The sequence below is a fragment of the Lepisosteus platostomus genome, chromosome 15 (genome assembly GCF_059453375.1).
Source record: "Lepisosteus platostomus isolate fLepPlt1 chromosome 15, fLepPlt1.hap1, whole genome shotgun sequence".
NCBI lineage: Eukaryota > Metazoa > Chordata > Actinopteri > Semionotiformes > Lepisosteidae > Lepisosteus > Lepisosteus platostomus.
In genome coordinates, this window is record NC_142625.1 from 18,445,994 (window position 1) to 18,471,238 (window position 25,245).

The following is a 25,245-nucleotide window of genomic DNA, read 5'->3' on the forward strand; positions in this document are numbered from 1 at the left end:
GAGGCACAGTACTCATCCGATCGTCGGCCGGTGGAAGGCGCCAGCAACAGCGTCAACGCATGCGTTTTCCTTCCCAGGGCCGACCACGGCCCCAGGACGCCCCCTACTGGACACGAAGAGCTACGTGCGTTGGTCTGCGCCTTCCTGCCCCTCTACAGTGTTGACAGTTGGCATGCCCGTTTGCTTTCGGCGTTTTGCGTTCCGCCATCCGAGTTGAGCGAGGGGCTTGAGGTAAGTGCGACTTTTACAAGCAGGTAGGGCTCGGTTCAGCTCAGTGGCTGTCTACCCCCCCCACCTTCTCCCCGCCTGTCTGCGGGGAGCCTTTAACTCAACTGTGCTCTCTGTTGGACAATGAGCTGCCTTATGCTAATCAAACGCATATGTCACTTCCGCTCTTTCTCGTACGCCATTTTGGACAGGGCAGGTTCGGGCTGGGGTTGTATTGTCTGTGGAAAAAAAAAATAAACCACAGGCGAACATTTATAATAGCCTCCCTCGTCCCAGATCCGAGACACCTAGATGAGTGACGGCGGCGGTCCTGCCCCAGCAGCCGAAGAGAGAGCGAAGGGCAGCCGTGGCTGGTCGGGGTGGGCTTCTCGGCGGAGGGTTTTTTCTGCGCTCCGTGTCTCTGCTCCGGCGAGCTCCCTCTTTCGGTCCGGTGTGTTCGCCCAGAGCGGAGAAGCGGCGAGTCGGGCTCCTCGCTGAGGAAGAGGAGGAGGAGGCGGCGGCATAGGAGAGGGAGAGAACGGAGGCAGAGGAGAGGAGAGGCCGCCCTTTGTTTCCACTGCGGGATTTCTGGACCCCACGAAGTCACCCAGGAGGGTCCCAGACAGGTAGGACTACCGTCGCCCCGCGAAGTCTCTGGCGCCCGGAAAACTGAGCGGTTTTGGGAGGGTGGGAGGAAAGGAGGAGCGGGTGGGGGGGGTGTTGTTTTTTTAACATTTTTTGGGGACAATTTCTCCCTCTTTTTCGTGCGGGATCGCTGCGTGTGGATCGAGCCCCAGACGCTACGGCACAGCCCGAGCTGCCATCGCCGTGTTCTCCGGCAGCGACGACGGCGCAGAGACGGGCTGGGGTTCGCCTCCTCTGTCTGCGCCTCGGATCCGAGGGTTCAGCCGCGGTTTTCTCCTACCGAGGGGGGGGTGGGGGAGCTGAGTTACAGTGTTACATCGGAGACAGGGCTGGGGGGGAAAAACCCGCATCTCTCGAAGCCGGTCGGTGGGAGGGATGAAGAACGCTGTGAGATTTTTGCTGGAGTATACAATGTATACATGCAGCCTCCCCCTACAAAAAAAAACAAAAACACGCTTCTGGATCTTTTAACAAGTTTGCAGTTCATGCTCATTTAGCCACCTGGTATGGGGTTTCGTTAAACTATATTCTCGGGAAATCTTAAAATGTCACTCCTATTGTTTCCAAACTACGCTGTGAGACTGCGTGCAATCAAACCTAGAGATCTGAACGCCGCTCTCTCCGGATTTGCAACGAACCGCTGAGAAAAATCAAACCTCTTCTGTAGCTGGTGTATGTCAAGTCGTCTTGGCCATGCATGTGGCTGTATGCAGCCTGAACGCATTGTCTGTGCTTTTCCCCCATTCTTCTGTGCTGTGGTGTGTGTAGCATGTTCTGCCGTGTATGTGTGTGTGTGTATAGACGGAGCTGTCAGATGTGGTACATGATAATAAACCCATCTCCCAAGATAACCTGTGCATGTCTATAGTGAGCTTTACGAAGCCAGGAATGAATGGAAATGGCATCGTACGGGCAATTAATAAGGCGATCGTTATTTTTTTTAGATTTTGGCAGTCGGGACCAGTTTTAATGGGTTTAAAGTTTGAGGTGTGAAAATCGGTCTTGTGATTCGCATGCCCAGGTTTAGATCTGGGACGTTCCTTGCCCGATACACGAACTCGCATTGTAAAAGCGCCAGAAATGACAGCCGTCTCTCCCAACTCCGGCGCTTTTCGCGTGTCACCAGAAGTCCAGACCGCGTGATTCCCCAGAATTGCATTTGCTTAAGTTTCAGAAACAACTGCGCTGCCCCTGTTTGTTTTTTGGGGGGTTTTATTTGGGTCCGGTGTGACAGATTTCAAACCCGTGCACGGCGCGTCCCGATCTGACATTTCTGTGGCTGTTTTTTTCCCCCCCAGTGCGAGAGACCCAGCCCCCACCCAAAATGTACCGCAGACATGTCGTAGGATTTAGGATCTGTGCTGACTCAATAGGAGGCGCCATTCTGTAAGAAAGGGAGAGGCCGCGATGGCAGTATGTGGAGTGTTACATAACGGAAACAGTGGCGCTCACTAGCGCCATCTACTCGTATGGGAGAAAGCAAGAAGTGCTCAGTGAGCAGTCTGTAGCACACGTTGGCTGCAGTAGCAGCCATGAGCATGCAGGGCAGTGTGAGCTCACATAAGAGCTCCAGCCTCACCAAATGGGATCTAGGTCACGGGCTCATGGCTAGCACCTGGGCTGGGCATTTTAAAAGTACGGGTCGAGCAAGCACAGCGCATAGCTGCCCCCTCTGCTGCTGAGGGAGCAGGCACTGAGAGGCTGGCTCCAGGCTTGCGTATGTGCTCTGTGGAGTTGGACCTCGGGTGTAGTGTAGAGATCATCCAAGAACAGCCAAGCCAGAGTTCCACCAGTGAATCTGGTTTGTTCCATTTGCAGGTGAGCTGCTGCCACAGCCCGTTAAGCTGTGGGCTGGTGGCAAACTGGAGTGAGGTGTCGTGCTTCCATTTTGGAGGTAGCGTTGCGAGAGCACAGCGTGGTTCCTCATTAGCCCCCTCTGAGAGTATTTATCCAGGAGGAGAGGCTCAGGGCAGCCTCCGGGCTGAGGTGAACTGGGTGTTTCAGCACCCAGTCGGAAACGAATGGACACCAGGGATAAACAGCTGCCAGCAGTTTCATCTCACTGCCCCAGCTGTAAAGAGAACATCTGATCGAGCTAGATGGACCAGTTGGCCTCTTCTTATTTACAGTATTTCTTGTGTTTTTGCCTGTTGAGATTCCATAAAGGAGCCCATAACGTTATTCTCCACTTATTGATCATGGGACGTTTGAATGTCTTCATTTTTGCTTTCAAATCCCAAATTGAACGAAATGGCACTTTCGTTGTCAGTGTCAGTGCCTTGTGTGTTAATTCTTTATTGGCAGACAAGTGCCTTACACTCACCTAAGATAACCGAAAACAGACATTGATTATATTGTCGATTCCCTTTTCAGTGAACGTGCTTTGTGTTTTCACCAGAAAGGACAGTTTTTAAAAAAATGTGATGCTGTTGCAATGTTAAGTGATGATTTTGAGGCTTGTATCATCAGTTCCTGATTTAGCAGTAACTTTATAAACAAAGGCATTTCAGGCTAGAGCCAGTTTCTAACTATATCATTTAAAAATTAATAATTACATTTTTGCAGTGAGGATGGAGTAAAAACATAGCCATTAGTTACTAGCTTGCTGCATTCGCTAGCTCTGCTGCTGGCTTCTATACTGCTGTATGCAGCGAAGGGCAAGATGGCCTCTTCACAGAAGAGTATATGGGTGGCTGAGGAACCTGATGGTGTCACGGTTTCTAAACTGCTCTGTCCAAGTCTTCAAGGCAGTGCTTGGCATCTGCAGACATGGAAGCAGTATGTGAACCATCACTGATCACATCATTTGTGGAGTCTCCACACTAATACTTCAGTAAGCTTACAGAGAATGCAGCGTTAATTGGTGTAGGAGAGCCGATGGAGAGCTTTCAGGTCAGCCAGACAGGAGTGGAGGAGGAGGGGAACCAGGCACAGCCGGGCTGTCGGGTTGATGATCACGGTTCTGTGGCCTCCCTGTTTGGTGAGGAACGGGACAAGGAGACCTGCTCGTTGAGCATTTGTCATGCATTTGTAATCCACTTGGAACTTGCATTCAGGTTTCTCAGAATCCACTTGTGTGGTGGAGAGTAACATTTCTGTGGAGAACTGTCCCTTTCTACAAAAAGCATGTTTATGCATCCTAGCTACATCTGTACATGATGAGTGATTTTTTCACTAGCAGAGCATTTAGTTAAGGGACTATAAAGCAGTCTTTCCCCGGACTATGTCAACATGCTGATCTTGGTTAAAATGAACAATTTGTAGATTTCCAATACAAAATAAAAGAAATGTGATAGGTTTGTTGTTCTCACTAGTGACTTTCCAAAATCAGTCTTCATTGTTATTTTCTTGAATTATAATGTGCAGATATGTCCGTGCTCTTTAGGTCTATTATGAAACAAATGTGTTATGATTTGAAAGTGTTTAATTTGTTCATTTAGGTCATTATGCCATTTTAAATGGGTTTTTTTTATAATAGTATGTGAACAGGTCAGTGCTGAGATGTTCTGCTTCAAATCATGTAGAGGCAAGGTGGAGCAGAACAGTGTTCATTAGGATGGCAAATCTTTTGGTAAGCATTGAGTTGTATAGTTGTATTGAGAATTGACAATTATTATTGTAGGAATCCGGTGTCATTAATACTGTCATAAACAAAAAATGCGCCTATCCTAAATCATTATTGAGTTTGTACTTCTCAGAATTGTATTATGAACAAGGACGATCCAAAATGGTTTTACCGTTCCATTTTCTGACTATGAAAACAAAGCTCTGTGTATTCAGGGTTTCCTTTCGAATGTCTGGTTCAAACTGCAAATTCAAATTGAAAATATTTCCTTTGTTTTGTAGCCCCAGGACTCTAGCATGGTAGTGGTTCATGCTCTAACACAGTCATCATGGCCACAGAGCCCATGGGTCTGGGGTTAGTTTTAGTGTACAACGGTAAGGAAGGCACACAGCAGTGTCTGGGATACCGACTGACCCCTGTGGCATTATTTAAACAGGCAGTGGAATGTTAAATTACCTAACAAAGCACTTGCGAATTTCAGTAGATGATTGAGTCAAGGTAATAAAGGAGTTTTCTGGCATGGGATGCACCTGCAGTGTAGAAAAAGAACAGCTTTTGTTGCATTAATGCAAACATTTGTGAGGGTCCATACTGTAACATGACAGAGGGCAGCACAGCGTGGGAGTGGAGTAATTATTATTAATTAATTAATTAACCAAATGTGTAGTACCCACCCGGATGATACAAAGGCAACCAGAGTGCCTCAGTATGCTCACCACATATTGGCTGTCGGTGGAGAGAAGCCAGTTCATAGATGGGGATTATTAGGAGGCCATGATTGTAAAGGTCAAGGGGAAATTTGGCCAGAATACTGGGGTAACACCTACTACTCTACTACCCCAACAGTTATGACATTTTAAAAACTTAGAAAAATAGGCTTAAGGTAATCTAAAAAATTTGTGGAATAAAAGGTCAGCACCAAAATTACTTTTGTTAATACTAAACAAGTACGATTTGGCAATTCATTACACATTTAAGGCTGGTTTCGGAATACTTGTACATCATGCTTGTGTAAATTAACGGTAGGTATTCCAAGAATAATACTGATCAGTCTTTAAAAATTGGTTACGAGTAAGTACAACTGAAAATGCAATCTTGAATTTAGTGGGTCAGGGCTTTAGACTGTATATGCATGTAGTTTAATAATGAGCCAGAATAGTACTTGCATTGAAACAGCAAATGTGATTGTGATGTGCAGGCTTTGAGATCTCAAGATACACAGCTCTGCACTGTGGGGTATAACAGAAGTGTGTGAAGATACAGGTCTTCCATTCAAGCAAAACATGTGTCCTTTTGTTATTATTTTTGGACTCATATGTGGTTAACAGGCAATGTCAGACACAAAGAAGGTGTCTGACTGATGGGTGGTTATCTCAAAAAACAATAGTTATTTAAATGGTTCTAAGCTAGATCTTCATTGGAATGCTTAAGAGCCTAAACTAGGACATTCTGTTTCAAATCATCCATATAACATTTTTCTTTTTTTGTATAGTGCAGGGTGAAGGTCAAGTATGAAAAAGGGAAAGTGATTATAATTTGTAGCAGTAACTCTGTTTTTTAGGGGGAGCAGTTGGCCAGTTTCTTCAGTTTTAAGGCCCTCAACATGACGAATGCTAAAAAAAGTAGTTCTTATTCTGCATGAATTCTAGTTTGTCTCTACGGAAGAGCTGCTTGCATTATAAATGTTATGCTCAGAATTACTCAGTAGGTGGGGGTGTATCTCTGCAAGTCTTTGTTTTGGTTTGTGCTCCCGTGAACTGACTCAAATGGAAGGTGAGAGGTGTCAGGATTGATATTTGCTTATCTATTCAGTTGGGAAAAGCTCTGCGAGTTAAGTGTTTCTGAAGCACCGTGAGTTGCAGTGCCATTCAGAGCTGCAGATTTGGGTCCGGGGTTCAGTTCCGCACTGGGACACCTCGTCTTTCCATATTTGCATGTTTGTTGGGAGCTCAGGTTTAATTCCACCTGTCATCCTGGCTAGGTGTCACTGGCTGTTCTGAATCTTCCCCTTTTCCATGGTCCTGCAGTAGACTGACAGCCCATTCAGTTGGGGGGAACAGTCGTGGCCTTTTGGCCCCATCTTGCTTCCTCATTTTCTGTGCAGACTTCACCAGGTCTGGAAGGTATTGGAAGGGTATTTCTGCTTTCAGCAGATTTCTAAATGTACCCATTTGATCAAATAGTGTGGCAGCAGTGGTAGGCATTGCTGCCTCGCAGAGCGGTGGCCCTGGGTTAAATATGTCCCAGCAGTATTCACCCTGATGTGAGTGTTTCTCTGCATGTGCTCTGCAATAGACTGGTGTCCCATCCAGGTGTGCTCCCAGATAGACTCCCACTCCCCCACAACCCTGAAGTGGTAGAAGCGTACAAATAAAATTAATTGAAATAGAATCCAATAATTGTTTCAGGCTTTCATCTAAAGGTCTATGGTCTCCATAGACCTTTGGAGTCTATGGTCTCCAGTTCATACACTCACAGTAGTGCACTGTGGCATAAAGAAAATACACACTGAAAGACGCAGTAATATAGACACTGACCAAGTGAGTATTTTAAATGAAGTCATTTGCATGAGTGTTTTCAAGACATACTTCGTAGCAAAATGTTAAACTATACAGTTGTATCAACCTTGCAGTGAAAATGCAAAAGCTATTTGGCAACTGCAGCAAAGCCCACAGCGACTTTATTTCAGAATGGGCAACATAATAAAAGCACAGATTAGTTATTGGAGAACAGAGCTGCTATATAATGAGCAGTGCTTAATGAAGCCTCGCTGAAAATCATCCCTGAAGATCGTGGTGCATAAAGGGAAAGATGTTGATGCGCCAAAAGACTAAAAGTATTGGAAAACCACAGCAGCTGTAAAATGACACAATTTCAGAAAAATTCAATTGTGTTATTGTTGGAAATGAGCTGCCTTAAATGCAGTGATACAATGCTGGTCTTGACTAGAGAGGACCTGGTCCAGGTATTCAAAATCCTCAAAGGCGCTGCCAAAGTTTGCAGATTGTTTTTAGAATGAAGAGTAATACATTAACTAGAGGACACAAGTGGAAACTACTTTTAAAACCAAGAACAAGAGGCATGTCTGTACCCAAAGGGTTGCAGGAGTATGGAACGGCATACCTGGCCACGTTGTTGAAGCTGATACCCTAGTTTCTTTTTAAAAAACAACTGGAACAGTTCCTTGGATCAGTTAGCTGCTCAATGCCACATGGGCTGGACGGAATGCCCTCCTCGTCTGTAGCCGTTCTTATGTTAAAGGAATTAGCACACTTCGTTTAACACATTCACTTCGTTTTTGAGGTCTTAAATTTCATTGAACACATACCTAGCAAGCAGCAGTGAAGACCTCACAAGGTGCCACTGCTCATGGCTGAAACCGTTCAGACATCAACTGATGTTGATTCCACATAAAATATGAATTGCAGGTTATTGAAAGGCAATAAATATGACCGCCAATGATGAAGCTGAGTAGACTCAGTTATTCAGCCAGAAGATCTTTCCCTGTTAATATGGGGGGAGGGGAAGTAGGTTAGGTTAAAATACCAACACATCCATGTTCTAGTTCTGTAGTTTCTAATACATCTCCCTGTTTCAGGAAAAATATAAGCTCTGCTAATGAAATCACGATTCAGTGAAGGTGGTAATTAGTGGTGTATTATTCTCCTATGTTATAAATGGCGGACTGTGTAAATATTGTAAAGTACACGAAAAGGCTGGTCAGTTCTTGTAAGTGCTAAGCACAGACACGGCGGACATTACAGACAAGGCAGCAGCTTGGTTAGGGCTGTCTGTAGATGGCGCTCACCTGCATCTGGGCTTTAGATCAGTCACAATGGGGGCACACGGCGCACTCAGTATGTCTGCAGTGGAGAAGGTTGTTGTGTATACCCCACCTGGAGGCAGGCTAGCCCTGTGCTTCTCTTTCCCTTCTAATGTTGGAGCTGAAGGGCCGGCGCTGGTCCCGATTTTCAGTTCTAGCCGCAACTGCCATCTCTCTGCAGTCAGTGGCATTGCCCTGTGCAGTCAGGAAACTAGGGCATTACAAAATGAAACGTGTCCTGTTTTTCTCCAAAGTGTGGGCTCTTGCATTCTTGATGCCCTTGACTAAGGTTCGGTCGAACCGAGGTCTGGCTCCTTGATCACCACTGGATATAAGGAAACAGTGAGGTGGTAGGGCACTACAGCATCTGTTAATCCTCCTGTTAATCCCGCAGAACCACTGGGAATCCCATGAAAGGGGAATAAAATCCTATATTACAGTAATCAGTTATTTGGATGAGCTATATATAGTATGCATTCTACCCAATTGTGAACATAATGTAAATGAGTAGACAATAAGATTGCTCTTCATATTGGATATTTTTGCTATTGTTTGAGCAGACATGTAACTGGACTAACCAGTAACCAATGTTTCCTGATTTTCATTGTTACAGATTTACAGAATTGACTAAAAATCATAACTTTTATTTCAAAAAAGTATATTTACAGTTTCCACATGGCACTCATTCTCACTGGTGCTTCAGGTCATTTTTAGAAATTCAAATCATGAAGACTTTTTCCCAGTCTTACTAAGGGACATCGGTTGTTGGATGATTTTATGAAGCTACTGAAACAAGCACCATACTTTGGTGTTTTTTATTCACAAGTAGTCCCCTTTTTATCATTAAGACCCACATGAAGCTCTGATAACATTCAGTGGCAAAAATGAAGAAAATGTCAAAGGGGGCAAATATTTTTTTCATGAAACTGTACGTCCGGGAAATCAGTTGAGCGTTGCTCCTCTCTTGACCAGCTCATCGAGTGAAATGTTTCTTTGCGTTGTCAGGCTGGCATCATTCTGTGGTTTCTGTGTCGCGGTGCTGACCAGCATGAATAGTGTGTGGATTTGTATTTACTTACTGGTCATCAACTTGAATTCAGTCGCAACTTCTCCCCTCTTGCTTTAGCACACTCCTGACACATGACTTGGTGTCAGTGCTCCGTTTCCCAGAGGCGTCCTCAGACTATAGTCTACAGCTTGAAGTGCTGTGTCTGGAATTTGCGGCTAGCTAGAGATTGTTTGATTTGATGCGGGGCATCACTGTAGCCAAGCTGGTGAAAATGTTGTGTAATTTTAGACTAGTGTCAAGTTATTACAACATAATGCAAATGGTTTGGGCTGAAGAATCCCAGGGTGCTTTACAACACGGCTGTGATGTCTTGAATGCAATCCGTTTAGAAAGTGCAGCAGTATGAGTTTAGACTGAAGCCTTTGGATTTTGCTGGTTTTTGAAAGATTAGTATTGGCAAGAAAACCAGTCTGCAGCATTATGTCCTTCTCTTGTTAAAAACCTTAGTAGTTAGATCAGAGATCAAGATTTTGCCTTTGAGAGAATTTCGGAGTATTTTTGCCAAGTTACACACACTCAGGGGGAGGGGTTGCAGTGCTGCATTGAGACTGTTGACTGTTTTAGCCTCCTGTAGAGGGCTTTTGTGGCTCATCACTGGTGCAGAAATGGGGCGGTCAGAGATGTTTTGTGTTGATGACCTCACCTGTATTCTATAATAATCTGATATTACCATTGGAAGGTAATCTGTCATCTTTGTGCTTTGTTGAAGTCCATTCCCAGTCTTTGGACAGTAGGCACCTCTGACAGTTCCTTATTTTATGAATAGGGGGATCATACCTTGATACCAACCCAATACTGGGATATTAAACCTTATTTAGAATGTGTAAAATAATTTCAACTGGAACAGACAGTGCCTTATCTGAAGCAGTATTTCTAGTCTAGTCCTCTTTGGAGTGGTTCTGATGTGGGTTTGTGTATGCATGCCTAATTGTGACCAAACTGGGCAGTTGATGCGTGTAACCCGATCTTTGCTTTACAAAAGCATCTTGCATTAACTGAAAGGAAAGCCACCATGAAGTGTTTGGTTTGGAATGTTTGGTTAAGCTAATGGGTTAATTGCAATTTGTATTCAGTCCCAACCACAATTTCCAAGTACAGTATTCTCTCAAATGAGTAGGTGCACATTTAGTGCATGTAATTAATGAGTACTGCAGTTAACAGAAGTACTGTTTCTGGAATGATATGTGCGTGTTTACCTAATTACTCCATTAACTTAATTTAAAGTACACATGTAAGATCCACACTGCTTTGTGTAGGCTTTTCTCTCTATTTAGTGAAATTTGTCATGAGAAAGAACTCGAATGTATCAGTGGCACGTGGTAGGGTTTGCGTTTATGTTGCATCTGGCTGCATTTTGTTTTTCTGTGTTTGGCAAACGTGGAAATCGCCAATTATTTTCTGCTGTAGGCTCCTCCTGTGTGCCATTGGTTATCCGCTTGAGTTCCTGCAGTACGTCTTGCCGGGGCCTGTGAGTAAGCTCCAGCTCACCCCTGCCTGTTAAAGCCCTTTGCCATATGACACTCCGCAAGCTTTGCAGGGGAGGGTGCACTGGCTGCAGAAGCTTGCAGGTGCCTGGCAGGTCCCGGGAGTCCAGATGTCCTCGGTTTGCCAGGGAACAGTGAGTCGGTCTGACTCGGGGTTCAGCACCGAATGCTTGCCTCATCGTGAGGACTCTTGGGCTTGAGCCACTGTCAGCTGGGCTACAGTACTCAGAACGCACTCTTAAATCACGTGTCTGTTTTACTTACAGATGGACGGACCTGAAGAACCTCTTGGTTTTTAAACTCATGTCCTTTCGTTTGCAAACTAATTAGATGTGGTGTTACACAGATTGCGTTTTGATCATGTTAATGCTGTCACTACATGTGTTATAACTAGGCGTGCCGCCTTGTAGTCAGAACATCAGAAAAGTTAACAGGCCATGCGTCACACCTCCATTCTTTGGTCGCTAGTTTCTTGACCTGTGGAGCTCATCCATTCTTGAAAGAAGCCGGGGTAGAAGGTTCAACAGAGAGCTTAGAGCAGCTTGTCCCGAACATCCAAAACTCTTGGGCTTGGTCTGAAACTGCCTTTTCCTTATCAACAGCAGTGTTCACTGTCTGTATTACAGCTGAATACAAATCTTTCCTGTTGTAAAGGATTGCGTAGTTCCAGCTGCTGCAGAACAAACCCAAGTTGTTCAGCACAGACCACCTACATGGATACTGGGTTCAGAGTGAAATTGTAAATTGGATTTGGAACCTGAGCCACTTTTCTTGTATAATGGCAAATTGAAATGGCTTATAGCCAGATTGCTTGGGGCTAATGGTTGTTAAAGTTGGAATTCATTGCTATGCATTTTTTGTCTGGTAATTGTGTTAAATAGAAAGTAATTTTACTTAATGTATAACAGTTGTCTGCCACAATTTATAATAAGTGTAACTGGTATTTACTTCTGTTTATATGAAATTTATATACTTTGATTTAACTGCATATAATATCTCTAATATATAAAATCTTGTCCCTTTAGAAGCCAAGATGCAGTGATGTACAAAGTTCTTTGGATGCTCATATGTATTGTTAGGCAGTAGACCCTGTGTCCTGATATTCATGTGGAGTCAATCATTTGGCCTGACTGAATGTCATGTCATTGATTTAGCATTGTCCCGATAACATGGCCGTGCAAAATCAGCACAGATATGATTTCCTTCCAAATGGCAGAAAGATGGTGGCGGAGGGATGGGGCCCTGGGTTCGATTCCTGGGGTGCTGTCTGTGTGTTCTCTCCCTGTTCGAGAGGGTTTCTCCCCACAGGCCGAAGGTTAGGTTAGTTGGCTTCTGGGAACATTGCCCCTGGTGTGAGTGTGTGTGTTTGTGTGTTCTGCGATGGACTGGCATCCATCCAGGTTGTCCAGGTTGTGCCCTGCCTTGTACCTGCTGGTCCCCTGTGACTCCGATATGGGTGACATGGTTAGAAAATGGAAAGACAGCAGGCAGATCATTGGACACTCTTAGGAATCGCAAACTGAGAACATGCATGACAGCATTTTATCATCAAGGTGTCTGACAGGTTTGTGCCAGTTTTAAATGGTACTTGTTAACGTCAGGCATTATAAAGGAGAATTTTGGAAATACTGACTTTTAAAAGGAATATGGTATAAACCAAAATGAAATATACCATATAATTTATAGTACCAATAATGTAAGGAATTAATTTGCTTTTTGTAGTTGCACAAAATGTTTCAGTTATCCTTTTCCCCCAAAAAATCCCACTATTATTTGCCTGCTTTGTCATTTTACCTCCGTGTTGCTCCTGTCTAAACTGTCCACCACAACATAGTTTTTCACTGATATTGAGGTTAAGGGCATAGAGAGACCCAGAACTGGAAATCCAGGAAAGGGTTAATAAGCATGCTTTGATTTAATTGCAAGTATGCTTGGATAAGTGACTTTTACAAATGAATTCCCTTTGATTTTTATAAAGGAAAAACCACACATCCAGTAAGGTGCCCAGATTTAAAAATGTGTTTTTAGAGCGTCCTACAAATGTTTTTTTTGTGCTTCACGTATTCAGGTTGCTGTTACTTCTCAAGTAATTGGGTAAAACTGTTGACTTACTCTGACTCTTTTATTGTATAACTTGATTATTTTTAAAAATTGTATTTTTTTTAATGTCACGCATATAAGGTCAAGTATACCGAGTTTAATTTGCCAGTCTTTTGAAATATGATTGAATGTTTGTGAAGCACTGAGCCAGTTCCTTCGTCCTGTTTCTGGGCACTGCTTGCATGAATGTCTTTATGCTTGTAATATGCTGGAAACATTACAATATGAAAATTGTATAACTGCACCCCTTCGGTGCTTTTTTTTCTTTCTGGTTGGCATCGTAAAGTGGTTTCAGATGTTATGAATCATAATATAATTGGTGTTTTCATTTCCAGGTCTATAAGAAACCAGATCTTTATGATAGTGGCTTCAAATCACTTCTAAGTTAGCTTCATCGAGTGCTGTATGTCAGGTGAATTCACAGGATATTGATGTTAGATGATAAACCCCTTGTATGTCTACAGATGCCTTGTCTCTCTGTTGCTGAAATTTAGCATCTGTGATCTGAAATTCCTCAACGTAAATAAAACGGTACAGTTTGCATTAAAAATTCAGTTGAATTGTAGACTTTACATTCAGTCAGTGAAAGTTTAATCTTTACACAATTCCACTACTGTACACTCGGAGGACAAAATATTTGGACAAGTCAAATTTAATTCAAGTCAAAATAATTTCCTCTGTGGTAGGCAATGCATGATTGAATTGTAGCGCATGCAAAGAGATTTCCATCTCCTTCCTTGGCTCGATCAATCGCAAACTTCAGTCCTGTTGAATACTGGTGGAATTGGTGAATCATGCAGGTCAGTCCCACACACCATTACACTCATCATAACCTTGATTGCCAGAAGGAAGGGATGGAATTGGGCTGCAGATACCTTAAAACCTTGTGGAATACACACTGCAGCCTGATCAAGCTGTCCTCACTATTCTAAGAAGCTCAGTTATTTGATCAGAGTTATTTGTATTTCGGCTAGCTAGTTTTCTTTTGAAATAACATAACTGGCATGTGTACCACAGTTTACGTACCTTACGTTGTGATTTATTTTTTCATTTTTCCCAAAAATGATTAAAGGGTACTGTTCCCTGTCTCTTCAAATATTTTGAGCAAAACATCCTTGTTTTAAAAAATGTTTTAACGCGATTAGTATGAGACATTTATTTCATCAAACTGACAGACCAGAATGGTGGTTGTCATTTTACATCCTGTGATTTCACATGTACTCAGGCATTGCAATTACCAAGTGGCTTTTTTAACTTCCCTATGAAGAACATTTTTGGAAGTTAACACTTTGTGTTTGAAACTATTATGAGTCGGATTCCCATGAGATCTTCAATATCAGTCTTATTACAATTAGTGCAAGCAGGCCTATTAACTCTTGGCATATGACCTTGACATTTGCATGTGAGCATGTAAACATTTGCAAGCAAAAAGGGTGGATATTATTACAAGAAATCACAGTTTTAGAGACAACAAAGCAAGCTCTGAGCAAAACATCTTGCAAATGTTTCTGGGCGATACATCAGGTTTTAATATAATATGTTGAAGTGAACCAGATTGAATTTATTGAAGTTTTCAAAAATCAACAAAATGTTGATATGGTTTTGACTAGAAATGTTATAAACATTATGAAAATACTGCAGATTTACCAAAAAGTGACGAAATACAGCTGGAATAAGAACTTACAAGATTTTGTACAAAAGCTTATTGTATTTTCACTTTTATAGCATTGGATATTTTGTGTCCTTTACCTTAATACATGAATATAGTATTCACTTATTTGTAATTGTAATCTCTTGTAAAAGCCTTAATGGAATTTCAATTCACTGCCTAAAGGAGATTTTAAAAATAAGTATCCGAGCTTTCTTCACTTTTCTGAATCACCACTGAAGGTTAATTGTATGAAATGCGGAGTTGTTGCAGTGAATTTCTTCACCGACTGGTTGACTCCTTGTTACTGAATTATTTTTACTTTGGAGTTACCAGTTTATTCATGGTGTTTGTTTCTTTTGGTTCCAGGTAGAAACTATGTTTCAGCTTCCAGTCAATAACCTTGGCAGCTTGCGAAAGGCCCGAAAAACCGTAAAGAAGGTTCTGAGTGACATAGGCTTGGAGTACTGTAAGGAGCACCTTGAAGTAAGTAGTACTATTCTGTTTTTCTGTGGGATAAGATCCCAAAAACTAATTCTCTACTGCATATTTTGAGTTATACTAGGATCTGTCTGTTTGTTTTCTCATGGTTATACGTTAGAGCAGGGAGATCTTCACAGCTTAATCCCATTTGGTGCAACAAGAATGCACGAAATGGAGGTGCTGGTTCACGGTCTTTGAACCTTAACTATTTTTGCTTGAAGGCTAACAGTATACACGTTGCACAACAGTTTATAGTGTATCTGACTATGAACCTATTTCTCATGAAATTCAATACATGGGGTTTGTGATTTGCAGCTCTTGCTCTTAAGATAAAGTAATACAGCAGAGCTGCCAGCAACAAGCTCATTACATTGTAGTACTTCTGTGTCTGAGGTTTCCCTTTGCAACTTTGACCCAGAGAACAGTTTGTTTACTTTTTCCCTTAAAAACACAGCTGATACTTTATACACTTTACAAAGTGTCATTTGTTGAAATACAGAGGTTTTATAGCTATGGAGTTCCTTTTCACTCTTAGATAATCTGTACATCACAGCTTCTGAGAGATCTGAGTTAACTTGCCTGACAACAGTATAATTAGGTATACCCTGATAGAAAAACTGAACACAAATATTAATACTGCAGTTCTTTCATACGGCTTTCCTGAAATATTTCACTTCTTCTCCAAAATATTTTTGTTCTACTGTGTCTTCGGATATGGGCTGTAGTCTCTCACAGTCCTCCTTAACTTGAATCCAGGGATGAGCTGTCCCTAACAAACATACATATAGTATAGGCCTGAAGTACAGGGCAGCAGGGACATGCACTTAAGCTGTGTAAACACAAAAGGAAACTTAATGGAAATGGTTTTATCTTATAGATGCAGTGCACTTAAGAAGGGCTTTAACTCTGTTTATCTGACTAAATGTTTAAACCCTGTGTTAATTCATTTATTGTTGAAATGAACATTTTCACTTGCCTATTATTTTTAGCAATATTTAAAGTCATTTTAGCCCATGTCATTATTTTGATTGTTTAACACTAACATTTAGATTGAAAGAGGCATCTGAACATTAAAAAGACTTCTGTATGCCTAGCTTTTCTTTTAGAAGAAAAACCTTTGGTGTTCATTCAGACAAGACACATAGTCCACAAGCTCATAACAATACTGCAACAAAAGGTGTGTGGAAAAATGTACTTCCCTGTACAAAATATTAAATTGCTTGTTGTTCCACATTTAAGCACTAAGGTTATTTCCACAATCTTTATTATAGCCATATATGCCAGAATTGAGACTGTCATTTGTTGTACAGTTTGAAATACATTTTGTGCTGCATTAGAAAGAAACAGTCAATGTTAAGTGTAAGGAGGTGAAAACTATACAAAAGACACCTAATCTGAGGGGGGGCACTTTCATGAGAATTGATTCATACATTTTAAATGCATATTATTTGGGAAAAAATTTAATCCACATTTTTAATGTTCACTGAAGGGCTGTAATTTACCATTGACACAGTGTTTTAGAGGAATTAGAGTGGGTCACTTCCTTATTTTTGTGGATTGTCGACAGTTTAATTTCTTTTTTGGGAAGGGATTGCTGGACTTTTTTTTATAGCCAGACATTTTTTTTTCAGGAGAAAAGAAGTAGGGAATGCATCTAAGAAAAACAGATTTTTTTCTAAATTGTGACTTCTCTTCCAGAGAGAAAGGATTTCTACTCTGTCAAACGATTGTGTGGTTATTGTCTTATCCATTGTTGTTCATATTTAGATATCCTCAGATAAGCTATGAATTCTAACAAGTTTTATTATTAAAATACAGTTGCCCACCATCACTATGTGCAATAGATTTTATTAAAATTAGTTATTTAACAGTGGAAAACAGAAGGTAACTGTGGTAAATCTTATTTGCTAAAGGTTATCCAAAGAAAGGTATTAATATTTCTGTTGAAAAATTACCTGTGTATAATAGTGATTAAAGAACCTAAAAGTATGAGCCATTTTTGTTCAACTTTCATTAATTTTTATATAAAAAGACTGCTTTTCAGACTTTGTGGTGAAATGTCAGTTTGTATTTTTGTCTTTTTATAATAAAATTTGAAAGAGTGAGATTCTATTGTTCAGTGCTTTCACGACCTTTTATTTTAGTCACTGTTTTATTGAAGGTCAGGGAATTTTGGGAATGTGTCCCTGATGTTGCTTCTATGCACAGAAAGAATGCTACACTGTTCTTCAGATCTTGGCTGCTGGCTCATAGACTGTGGCTGCTAAGCAGTGAAGTTGGTCCCAGTTGCCTTCCCCTTATTAACTTTTTGACTTAGCTGTAACTTTCAGTGTTGTTCAGTCCAGGGTGAAGCCAGGTTAAAAAACAACTTTCACACAGAAGCAGTACACTGCATATTTTCTGCATAAAACAATTGGAAACAATTCATAAATGGAGGGCTTGGGAGTGAAGAGAATAATGTTACTTTGCACTTATACTTTTCTCACAAATCCTTTGCCCTATACTCTAGCTTTGAATAGATTTTTAAAATGAAACATTTTATTTTGCATTCCAGTATGACCACTGTACCAACTTAATAGAGCATGTGTCTTCTAGTTACCTGTGAATGTTCTACTGTAATAATTTATCTACTTCTTTGGACCAGAATTTCACCCAAAAAGGCAATCATTTTCCATCCCTGAGGACATATACCAGATGTAATGGTATTGGTGGTGGAAGCTGATGCAAATTGAGCCTTTCTCAATAGTCACCTTTCAAAGTCAATAGTATGGGGATATTTGTATTTTATCATGCTGTATTTTATTTTGAGAGCTGCTCCATGAGTATTCTACTTTATAATTCCTTTAATTTTATTTATTTAGGATTTTAAAGAGTTTGGTCCTAATGATTTCTATGTGAAGAACACAAGCTGGGAGGATGTTGGTTTGTGGGATCCATCTTCAACAAAACCCCAGGTTAGTAATGTTATTTTTGTCCTGTCCATATTTCGCCTCATTGTTACAACAGTTGCCCTTACATGGGGAAAGCACCTTATAGATTTAAAGAGTTTCCTGCAGAAAAGAGACTATTGTAACAGTCAAGGAAAACGTCAGGATATTTTCTTCAAGTAATATAGGTAATTGATGGTTTGGAATACAGTCAGTTGTTCAGGATCTGACTCTCCTAATGCAAAAACGATTTTTGCTTAAGAAATAGTGATCAGATAGTTCTGGTCGGAAAGGTATTTATCATTAGAATAAAAGCACTAAATGCTTTTAGTCCCTTTAGTCTGGAACCAGAGAAACAGGTGGAGAATATGTTCTTAATGTATTTTGGGGAGTAGGAAAGGTAGCTAAAAGGGAGAAGTGTGTGATGTGAATTGCAAGCCAAGACACTAAAATATAACTGAAACTTTGGGGAAATTAAGAGAGTGTGGTGTTCACCATACAGGTTAGTGTTGCAATCGAAAGAGATTCCAGTGGAGTGGGAGTGAGTAGCTGATGCTCAAGTCGAGAGAGGGTAACAGTACAATTCTAAACAGCTGGGACTCCATCTATCCACTGTTAGTCTACAAATGGTCTTAAATAATTAAGACCGTGATGACTCTGCCTAGGAGTGGTAGTGATACTAAATGTTACTGAATCTAAGGGTTCACATGCCTATTCACAGGAGGATCTTTATTTTCTTCATCAAATAATCCAATAATATCTTGTGTTTTTGCATTTCACACTTAATCATATTATCCTAATCTTGAATTTATACCTTCATGACAATCTAATTGTTCTGTATTTCCGGAATACTGACCAACCTAAGGGGTTAACAGACCTTTTCACATCAATGCCTTTGCATTATCTCTTCTGTTTTAAGTCATGCCCCTGAAATTGATTGAGTTGATTTATCCTTTTAAAAACCAGTGCAGTTTATTCATTGGCTCGTGTTTTCTGCTCGTGTGTGAAGGCAGGAGAATTGAGCACAGTGCAGTGGATGGGAGGAGTAGTGTTTCCAAGCCCATCTCTGTCACACTAATGTGGACACTTAATATGCAAATAAAATTAGTGATGGTCGTCACATTAGGCAAGGGATACTTAAAAGCACCTACAATCAAATAAGTATGATAACAAAAAAATAGGGGCCCATCCAGTGGAGCCAAGGAGCTCTATAAAATGTTCCTGTTCCTTATATAAAATATTTTTGATTACTTACTGATTCATTCATGGCTCAACAGTATGTAAACTTTCCCGTTCTTATTCAGTTTCTCAATTGATTCTGTAATAAATGTTGTTGTTATTTTTTTTCCCTATTTCTACATGTTTCTTTTCTGCTTTTGTGGTTTAGAACTACCAAGACTTGTTTAATACTTCACAAGACCCAAAATTGTTAAGGACTGGGGTCAGGTTGTGTGTACCAGCGTAAATTTCGTAGCCGAAAATGTCACAAAAATGTTCGTCAACAGCCTGGTTTTCCATTTTGGTCGACAAAACGCTCATGAAAATAATCCACAGTGGCAGGGACGAAAACTAAAAGGCTTTGCATTTTTGTTAGAGGAAATTAAGGCAAGAATAAATTGCTTTTGACTAAAACTCTGCCTGAAATTAATTTCGTTGCATGTTGTACACACACTTACCTTCAGTCTGGCAGACAGCATGCTGACTAACGGGTATATTCCCTGGCCTGTAGCTGTGTTGTGGATCGCACAGTGCCTCAGGGCTACTACTGTGCGAGAACTGCAAGTATTGAGGTGTGCCAATTTCTCTCCTCTTTTGTAGCAGTAACGCATTTACAGCAGGACTTTCACACCCCATGGCATGAACCCTTATGTGTGTTAATTGATTGGCACCTAGATAAGCAATGCGATTTATTCATTGTACTAATTAGATTAGAAAACTAGGGCACTTTGATTTGGGGAAAAAAGCCAAGAAAACCCAATAAATAGTTTATTGTACTGTTCCATGGATTTAGCTCAAAGAAAAAGACCTGGAGTCTATATACTTCATATATGATATGCAAAAAAGGAAAAGCTATTGTAAAACATTGCTGCAGAGAAACAATGTGGCTATGTTATAAGTTGAAAAACTACAAATGTGAAGCACCCAGGCTCTCTGCACTGATAGACTTTATGAATTAGTTATTATTAAAATAATTATTAATAACAATATTATGTTTTGTCTGGTTTTAATATTTTATTTAAGTCATGCTGTAATTTCTATAAAAGTACTACAAATTTAGTATAGGAAAGGGCCTCAGCTGGATATATTAATAGCAATATCAGTTTGAGAATTAAAAAAAAACATAAAAGTAAGAAAGTATTAATAATACCAATAGATATTTTAGCCGACTGACTAAATCAAAAACTGGTGACTAAATTAACACTGAGAGAGGTCCAGATTCAAGCAGCCCACACAGTGAAATACAGTCATATGATCCACTTTTTAAATGGAAAGCTCCCTGTCCTTGACGGATTAGGTTAATATGGGTTGCACATCAGAACACAAAACTGCAAAGGAATGGTAGCTAACCAATCCAGTTTTCTTAGGCAGTAGTCGATGTAATAAGCCAGGCAAGCTGCTTTTTTTGGTTAGTGGGTATTTTTTTTCTAAAACCCTTTTCTGCTTTCTTGTTGCTAGTAGGATGGAGATGATTAAAACGGAAATTAAAAAAGTTTTGTTTTTCATTCTAGGACTACAGGTCAAAGCCATTCTGCTGCTCAGGCTGTCCCTTCTCTTCCAAGTTTTTCTCTGCCTACAAGAGCCACTTCCGCAATGTCCACAGTGAAGATTTTGAAAGCCGGATCTTGCTTAACTGCCCTTATTGCACTTACAACGGAAATAAAAAAACTTTGGAAACGCACATTAAGTTGTTCCATGTCCCACAGACGAACCACCTGGTCAGGGGGTCTGGTACACTAAAAGACACATCCCGCCTTGATAGTAACCATAAACCAAAGCAGGCGGCTGACAGCGTAGAGCAGGCTGTGTACTACTGTAAAAAATGCACTTATCGAGACCCACTGTACAATGTGGTTCGCAAACACATTTATAGGGAACACTTCCAGCATGTGGCAGCACCTTATATAGTGAAGACGGGGGACAAATCGCTGAATGGTGCCGTAAATCCGAGTGCAACTGCCCGTGATGATGGGAACATACATTGTAAACGATGTTTGTTTATGCCAAAGTCCTATGAGGCTTTAGTGCAGCACGTTATCGAAGACCACGAACGCATTGGCTACCAGGTAACAGCTATGATAGGGCACACCAATGTTGTGGTGCCCAGATCGAAACCTTTAATGCTGCTGTCTCCAAAAACGCAAGACAAGAATCTTTTGGGATTGTCTCAGAAAGGAGCTTCAGTTCCCAGTACTGTAAGATCACTTTCGTCACAGCCAATGATGAGTAGTCGGTTAGCGATACCGAAACCAGGACTGAATTCTGCAGCAATGCTGTCAAATGTTCACATTAAGCAAAACCCCTATGGATTAAAAAACATTCCACAGGGTTATTCTCTTGGACAGCACATGAGAATCCCCATGCCAGGGAATGCACAGGTGTCTGTTCCACAGCAGTCTCATACTGTAAAGCAGCACATACCTGGGGGTAATGTTCGCAATTCCACAGCTGGAGCATCGGAGTCACGAAGCCAGGCTCCTTCCCGTCTCAGCTTCCAATCAGGGAACTCTTCCAGTAGTAATTTAGCTTCCTCGACTGCAAAGCCCTCACAGGTTCCAGCTCGAGCTCAGTCTGCCACTGCTGTCGCTGCAGCTACCAAAACGGTGAACTCCACCAATGCCGGGACATCTTACACGCAGAAGTGGAAGATCTGCACGATATGTAACGAGCTGTTTCCTGAAAATGTCTACAGTGCGCATTTTGAAAAAGAGCACAAAGCCGAGAAGGTGCCAGCAGTAGCCAACTATATCATGAAGATCCATAATTTTACCAGCAAGTGTCTGTACTGCAATCGTTACCTACCCAGCGACACCTTGCTTAACCACATGCTGATTCACGGTCTGTGTTGTCCACACTGCCGGGCCACATTCAATGATGTGGAGAAGATGGTTGCACACATGCGGCTGATCCACCCAGATGAAGTGGTGGGACCACGAACTGATTCACCTCTTACTTTTGACCTGACTTTGCAACAGAGCAACCCTAAAAACATACAGCTCATTGTGACCACATACAATATGAGGGACGCCCCAGAGGAGTCTGTAGCCTTCCATGCGCAGAATAACAATGCTTCAGTCCAGTGCAAGAAAATGCCACCCAAAATACCAGAAAGCCATGACGCTCCAGTGAAAAGCGCACCTCAAACTGCAGTCCCCTATAAAAAAGATGTGGGTAAAACCCTTTGTCCTTTGTGCTTCTCTATTCTGAAAGGTCCGATCTCAGATGCATTGGCTCATCATCTCAGAGAGAGACACCAAGTGATTCAGACTGTCCATCCTGTTGAAAAGAAGTTGACATACAAGTGTATCCACTGTCTAGGTGTGTATACCAGTAACATGACTGCTTCCACTATAACTTTGCACCTTGTCCACTGCAGAGGTGTGGGCAAAACGCAGAATGGTCAAGACAAGGGCACTGCAACCATAAGAGGAACGCAGTCTCCAGGCGCAGCTCCTCTCAAACGAGAACTTGAGCATTCAGATCCTGGTCTTCTGAAAAAAAGAAAACTCGACCGTGACTCTTTTCCATCAACATTTGTAGAGAAACCAGAGGAGCCAGTAGTTTTAGCATTGGATCCTAAGGGTCATGAGGATGATTCGTATGAAGCTAGAAAAGCATTCCTTACAAAGTACTTCAACAAAAAACCGTACCCTTCTAGAAGGGAGATTGAGAAGCTGGCTGCTAGTTTATGGTTATGGAAGTCTGATATTGCCAGCCACTTTACCAACAGGAGAAGGAAGTGCGTGAGAGATTGTGAGACAAGAAAAGCAGCTGTGCTTTTAGGGTTTAATATGAGGGAAGTCAACAAGCTCAAACATGACATGGATTTTGATCCAGAATGGTTTTTCGAGGGCAAAGATGAAGATGAAAGTCGAACATCAAAAACCTACACAGCCCGGTCAGCGGATTCCATCAACAGGCGACTGGAAGAGAATTCTGTTAGCCGTCTTCATGAAGCAGGGGAAGGGCAAAGCCGGTCAGGTTGCTACAAACAAGCATCTAAAGTGGACAATTCCAAAGTAACAGGAACAGCCGTGACCCCGAAACCGGGTTTTGGAGGAAACCATCCTCTGCAAAATACAGAAAGCAACCAAAATGAGACAATCACAAGCACCTTAAAATCGCAGCACTCGGGATCTGTAGCCGAGGGGTCGGAGAGTGGATCGGAAGGGGAAGGAGACCAGGCACAGAGCAAGGATGACGGTACCTCAGAAGGTGACCAGGATGAAATTGAAATGGAAGAGAAGGAGGCAGTGGCATTGGACGAGGTGGAGAAGTCAAGTGAAGTGGGACTAAACGATGGGCCGAGAAATAGCGGCAAGGGAAAAGAGGTAGGAGAACGCACTACAGAGCAGTTTTGTGAGCTAGGGAAAGACGCGAGAAGAGAGAATGCCTCCGACGAGGATCTGAAGGATGGTTACACCTCAGAAGACGAACTTCCCGATATCAAAAAGGACGATGGAGTTGAAGGAGGCAGAAAGGACGGATTGTCCAATTTTGGCAGCGAGAATGGTTCCCAGCCTGCCTCAGACTTGGAGGATGGTCCATGGAATGAAGAAAATTCCCGGAGTGAGAATGGCTACCAAGGTGAGCAGCAGCCTACGACGGAGAAGACGTGGCCCAGAAATCCCACATCGGTGTGGAAAATGACCTCAACGGATGACGAAAGCCTTTCCAATCCACCCCTTGAGTGGCAGAACAGCACTGCAGATAGTGAAGGTGAGGACAGGCTGGAAAATATGCTGGAACAATCAAACGACAGCATGTCGGAGAACTCTGAGTCTGTGCACAGTTTACTTTCAGGCGTCGGACTGAGCAGTCAACAGGCGTAATTCAGTCATTGTTGAATACAGTAGAATTATACCTTATACCTTGGGGGGTTGTGACTTACCAGAAGTTATGACCTACCACTATCCAAAAAGGCCAGTCTAGCTGCTTTGTATTATAATGTTCAGTGGCAGGAAATTTAAGAAAACTTCTAAAAATGTTCTTGAAAACAAAGTAAGTTGAAGTGCAAATTTTGCACCAATGGTACAACAAATGGAAAGAACTTTGCCTTCATTTTACTTTATGTCTTCAGCTATTTACTTATTGACATGTTTAATTTGCCTCTAGATTTTGGCAAAGTTGTGACTGGTTAAAGAATAAATTATTAGATTTTGGAAAAAATAAAGCCCTAATTTTTTTCTTATAGTCATCCAGAATAGCTAGTGTATATTTGTACAGTCTTTTAGAACTATACTGAGGAGGCTTATCATATTGCTTTTGTGTATTCATTATATATTTGCTATTTTTCTTGTGCACATGCTATGTAATAAATTCAACATTAGTCCACTTACCTTATGGCTAGAAAGTGCTGTAGTAACTGTTGGGGTTTTGAACAACATAGTATTTTGCAAAACATTAAAGGCCAATTGAAAGGACTTGATCCCAGGCCTTTTCACTTTACAGGACCTGATTATTTTTTATTTCTGAACTTGCCACTGCTATTGAAAAGCAACTTCAGTTATCTGAGAACTATTTTTCTCCAATGTTATTTCAAAATCACAAAAAAAGTTTTACTGAGTTAAATATTCCATAGATATGTACTTTGTAGTATGCTGTGCTGAGTGCAGTCATCACAGAATGCTGCATCTTGAATAGTTTTTCTTTTTAGAGAATTGACACCTTTTGGTGTTGTAAACATTATATCATTAATATATGACTCACTGTATGTATGTTAATTTGTGATCTTTTATTTCCCTTTGTATTTTTCATTTAAGCATTTCTGAATAATAAAGTGCTGTATTGTGCTTCGCAGAGATCTGTGTCTGCTTTGTTTTATACCTCTCTGAATGCAGTTAATTAGAAGAGATGTAAAGAATTATGCTTTTAATTTGCACGTATTTGCCTTCACTTAATATTAATCTGAACTGTTTGCATGCGTGATATTTGTCCACTCTATGCCGTGATCCTATAATTAGATATAAATGAACAGTTCCATTTCCTTTTCCAGCCAGAACACTTAACTACTTTTGTCTGTTGGAGCAGAAACCAAAACTGCACACCTGTGTGCTTTTGTGTAGATGTGTACGTG

General features: G+C 41.4%; 1 protein-coding gene across 1 annotated transcript; it reads left to right on the forward strand.

Annotated features, from left to right (window-relative positions):
- Positions 1 to 24,970, forward strand: adnpb (activity dependent neuroprotector homeobox b). Its single transcript, XM_088608114.1, has 5 exons — positions 1 to 231; positions 505 to 833; positions 14,911 to 15,027; positions 17,886 to 17,978; positions 20,681 to 24,970. The coding sequence occupies exons 3-5, from the start codon at positions 14,920 to 14,922 to the stop codon at positions 23,999 to 24,001; spliced, it is 3,522 nt and encodes a 1,173-aa protein (XP_088464240.1). The 5' UTR covers positions 1 to 231; positions 505 to 833; positions 14,911 to 14,919; the 3' UTR covers positions 24,002 to 24,970.
- The last annotated feature ends 275 nt before the right edge of the window (positions 24,971 to 25,245 follow it).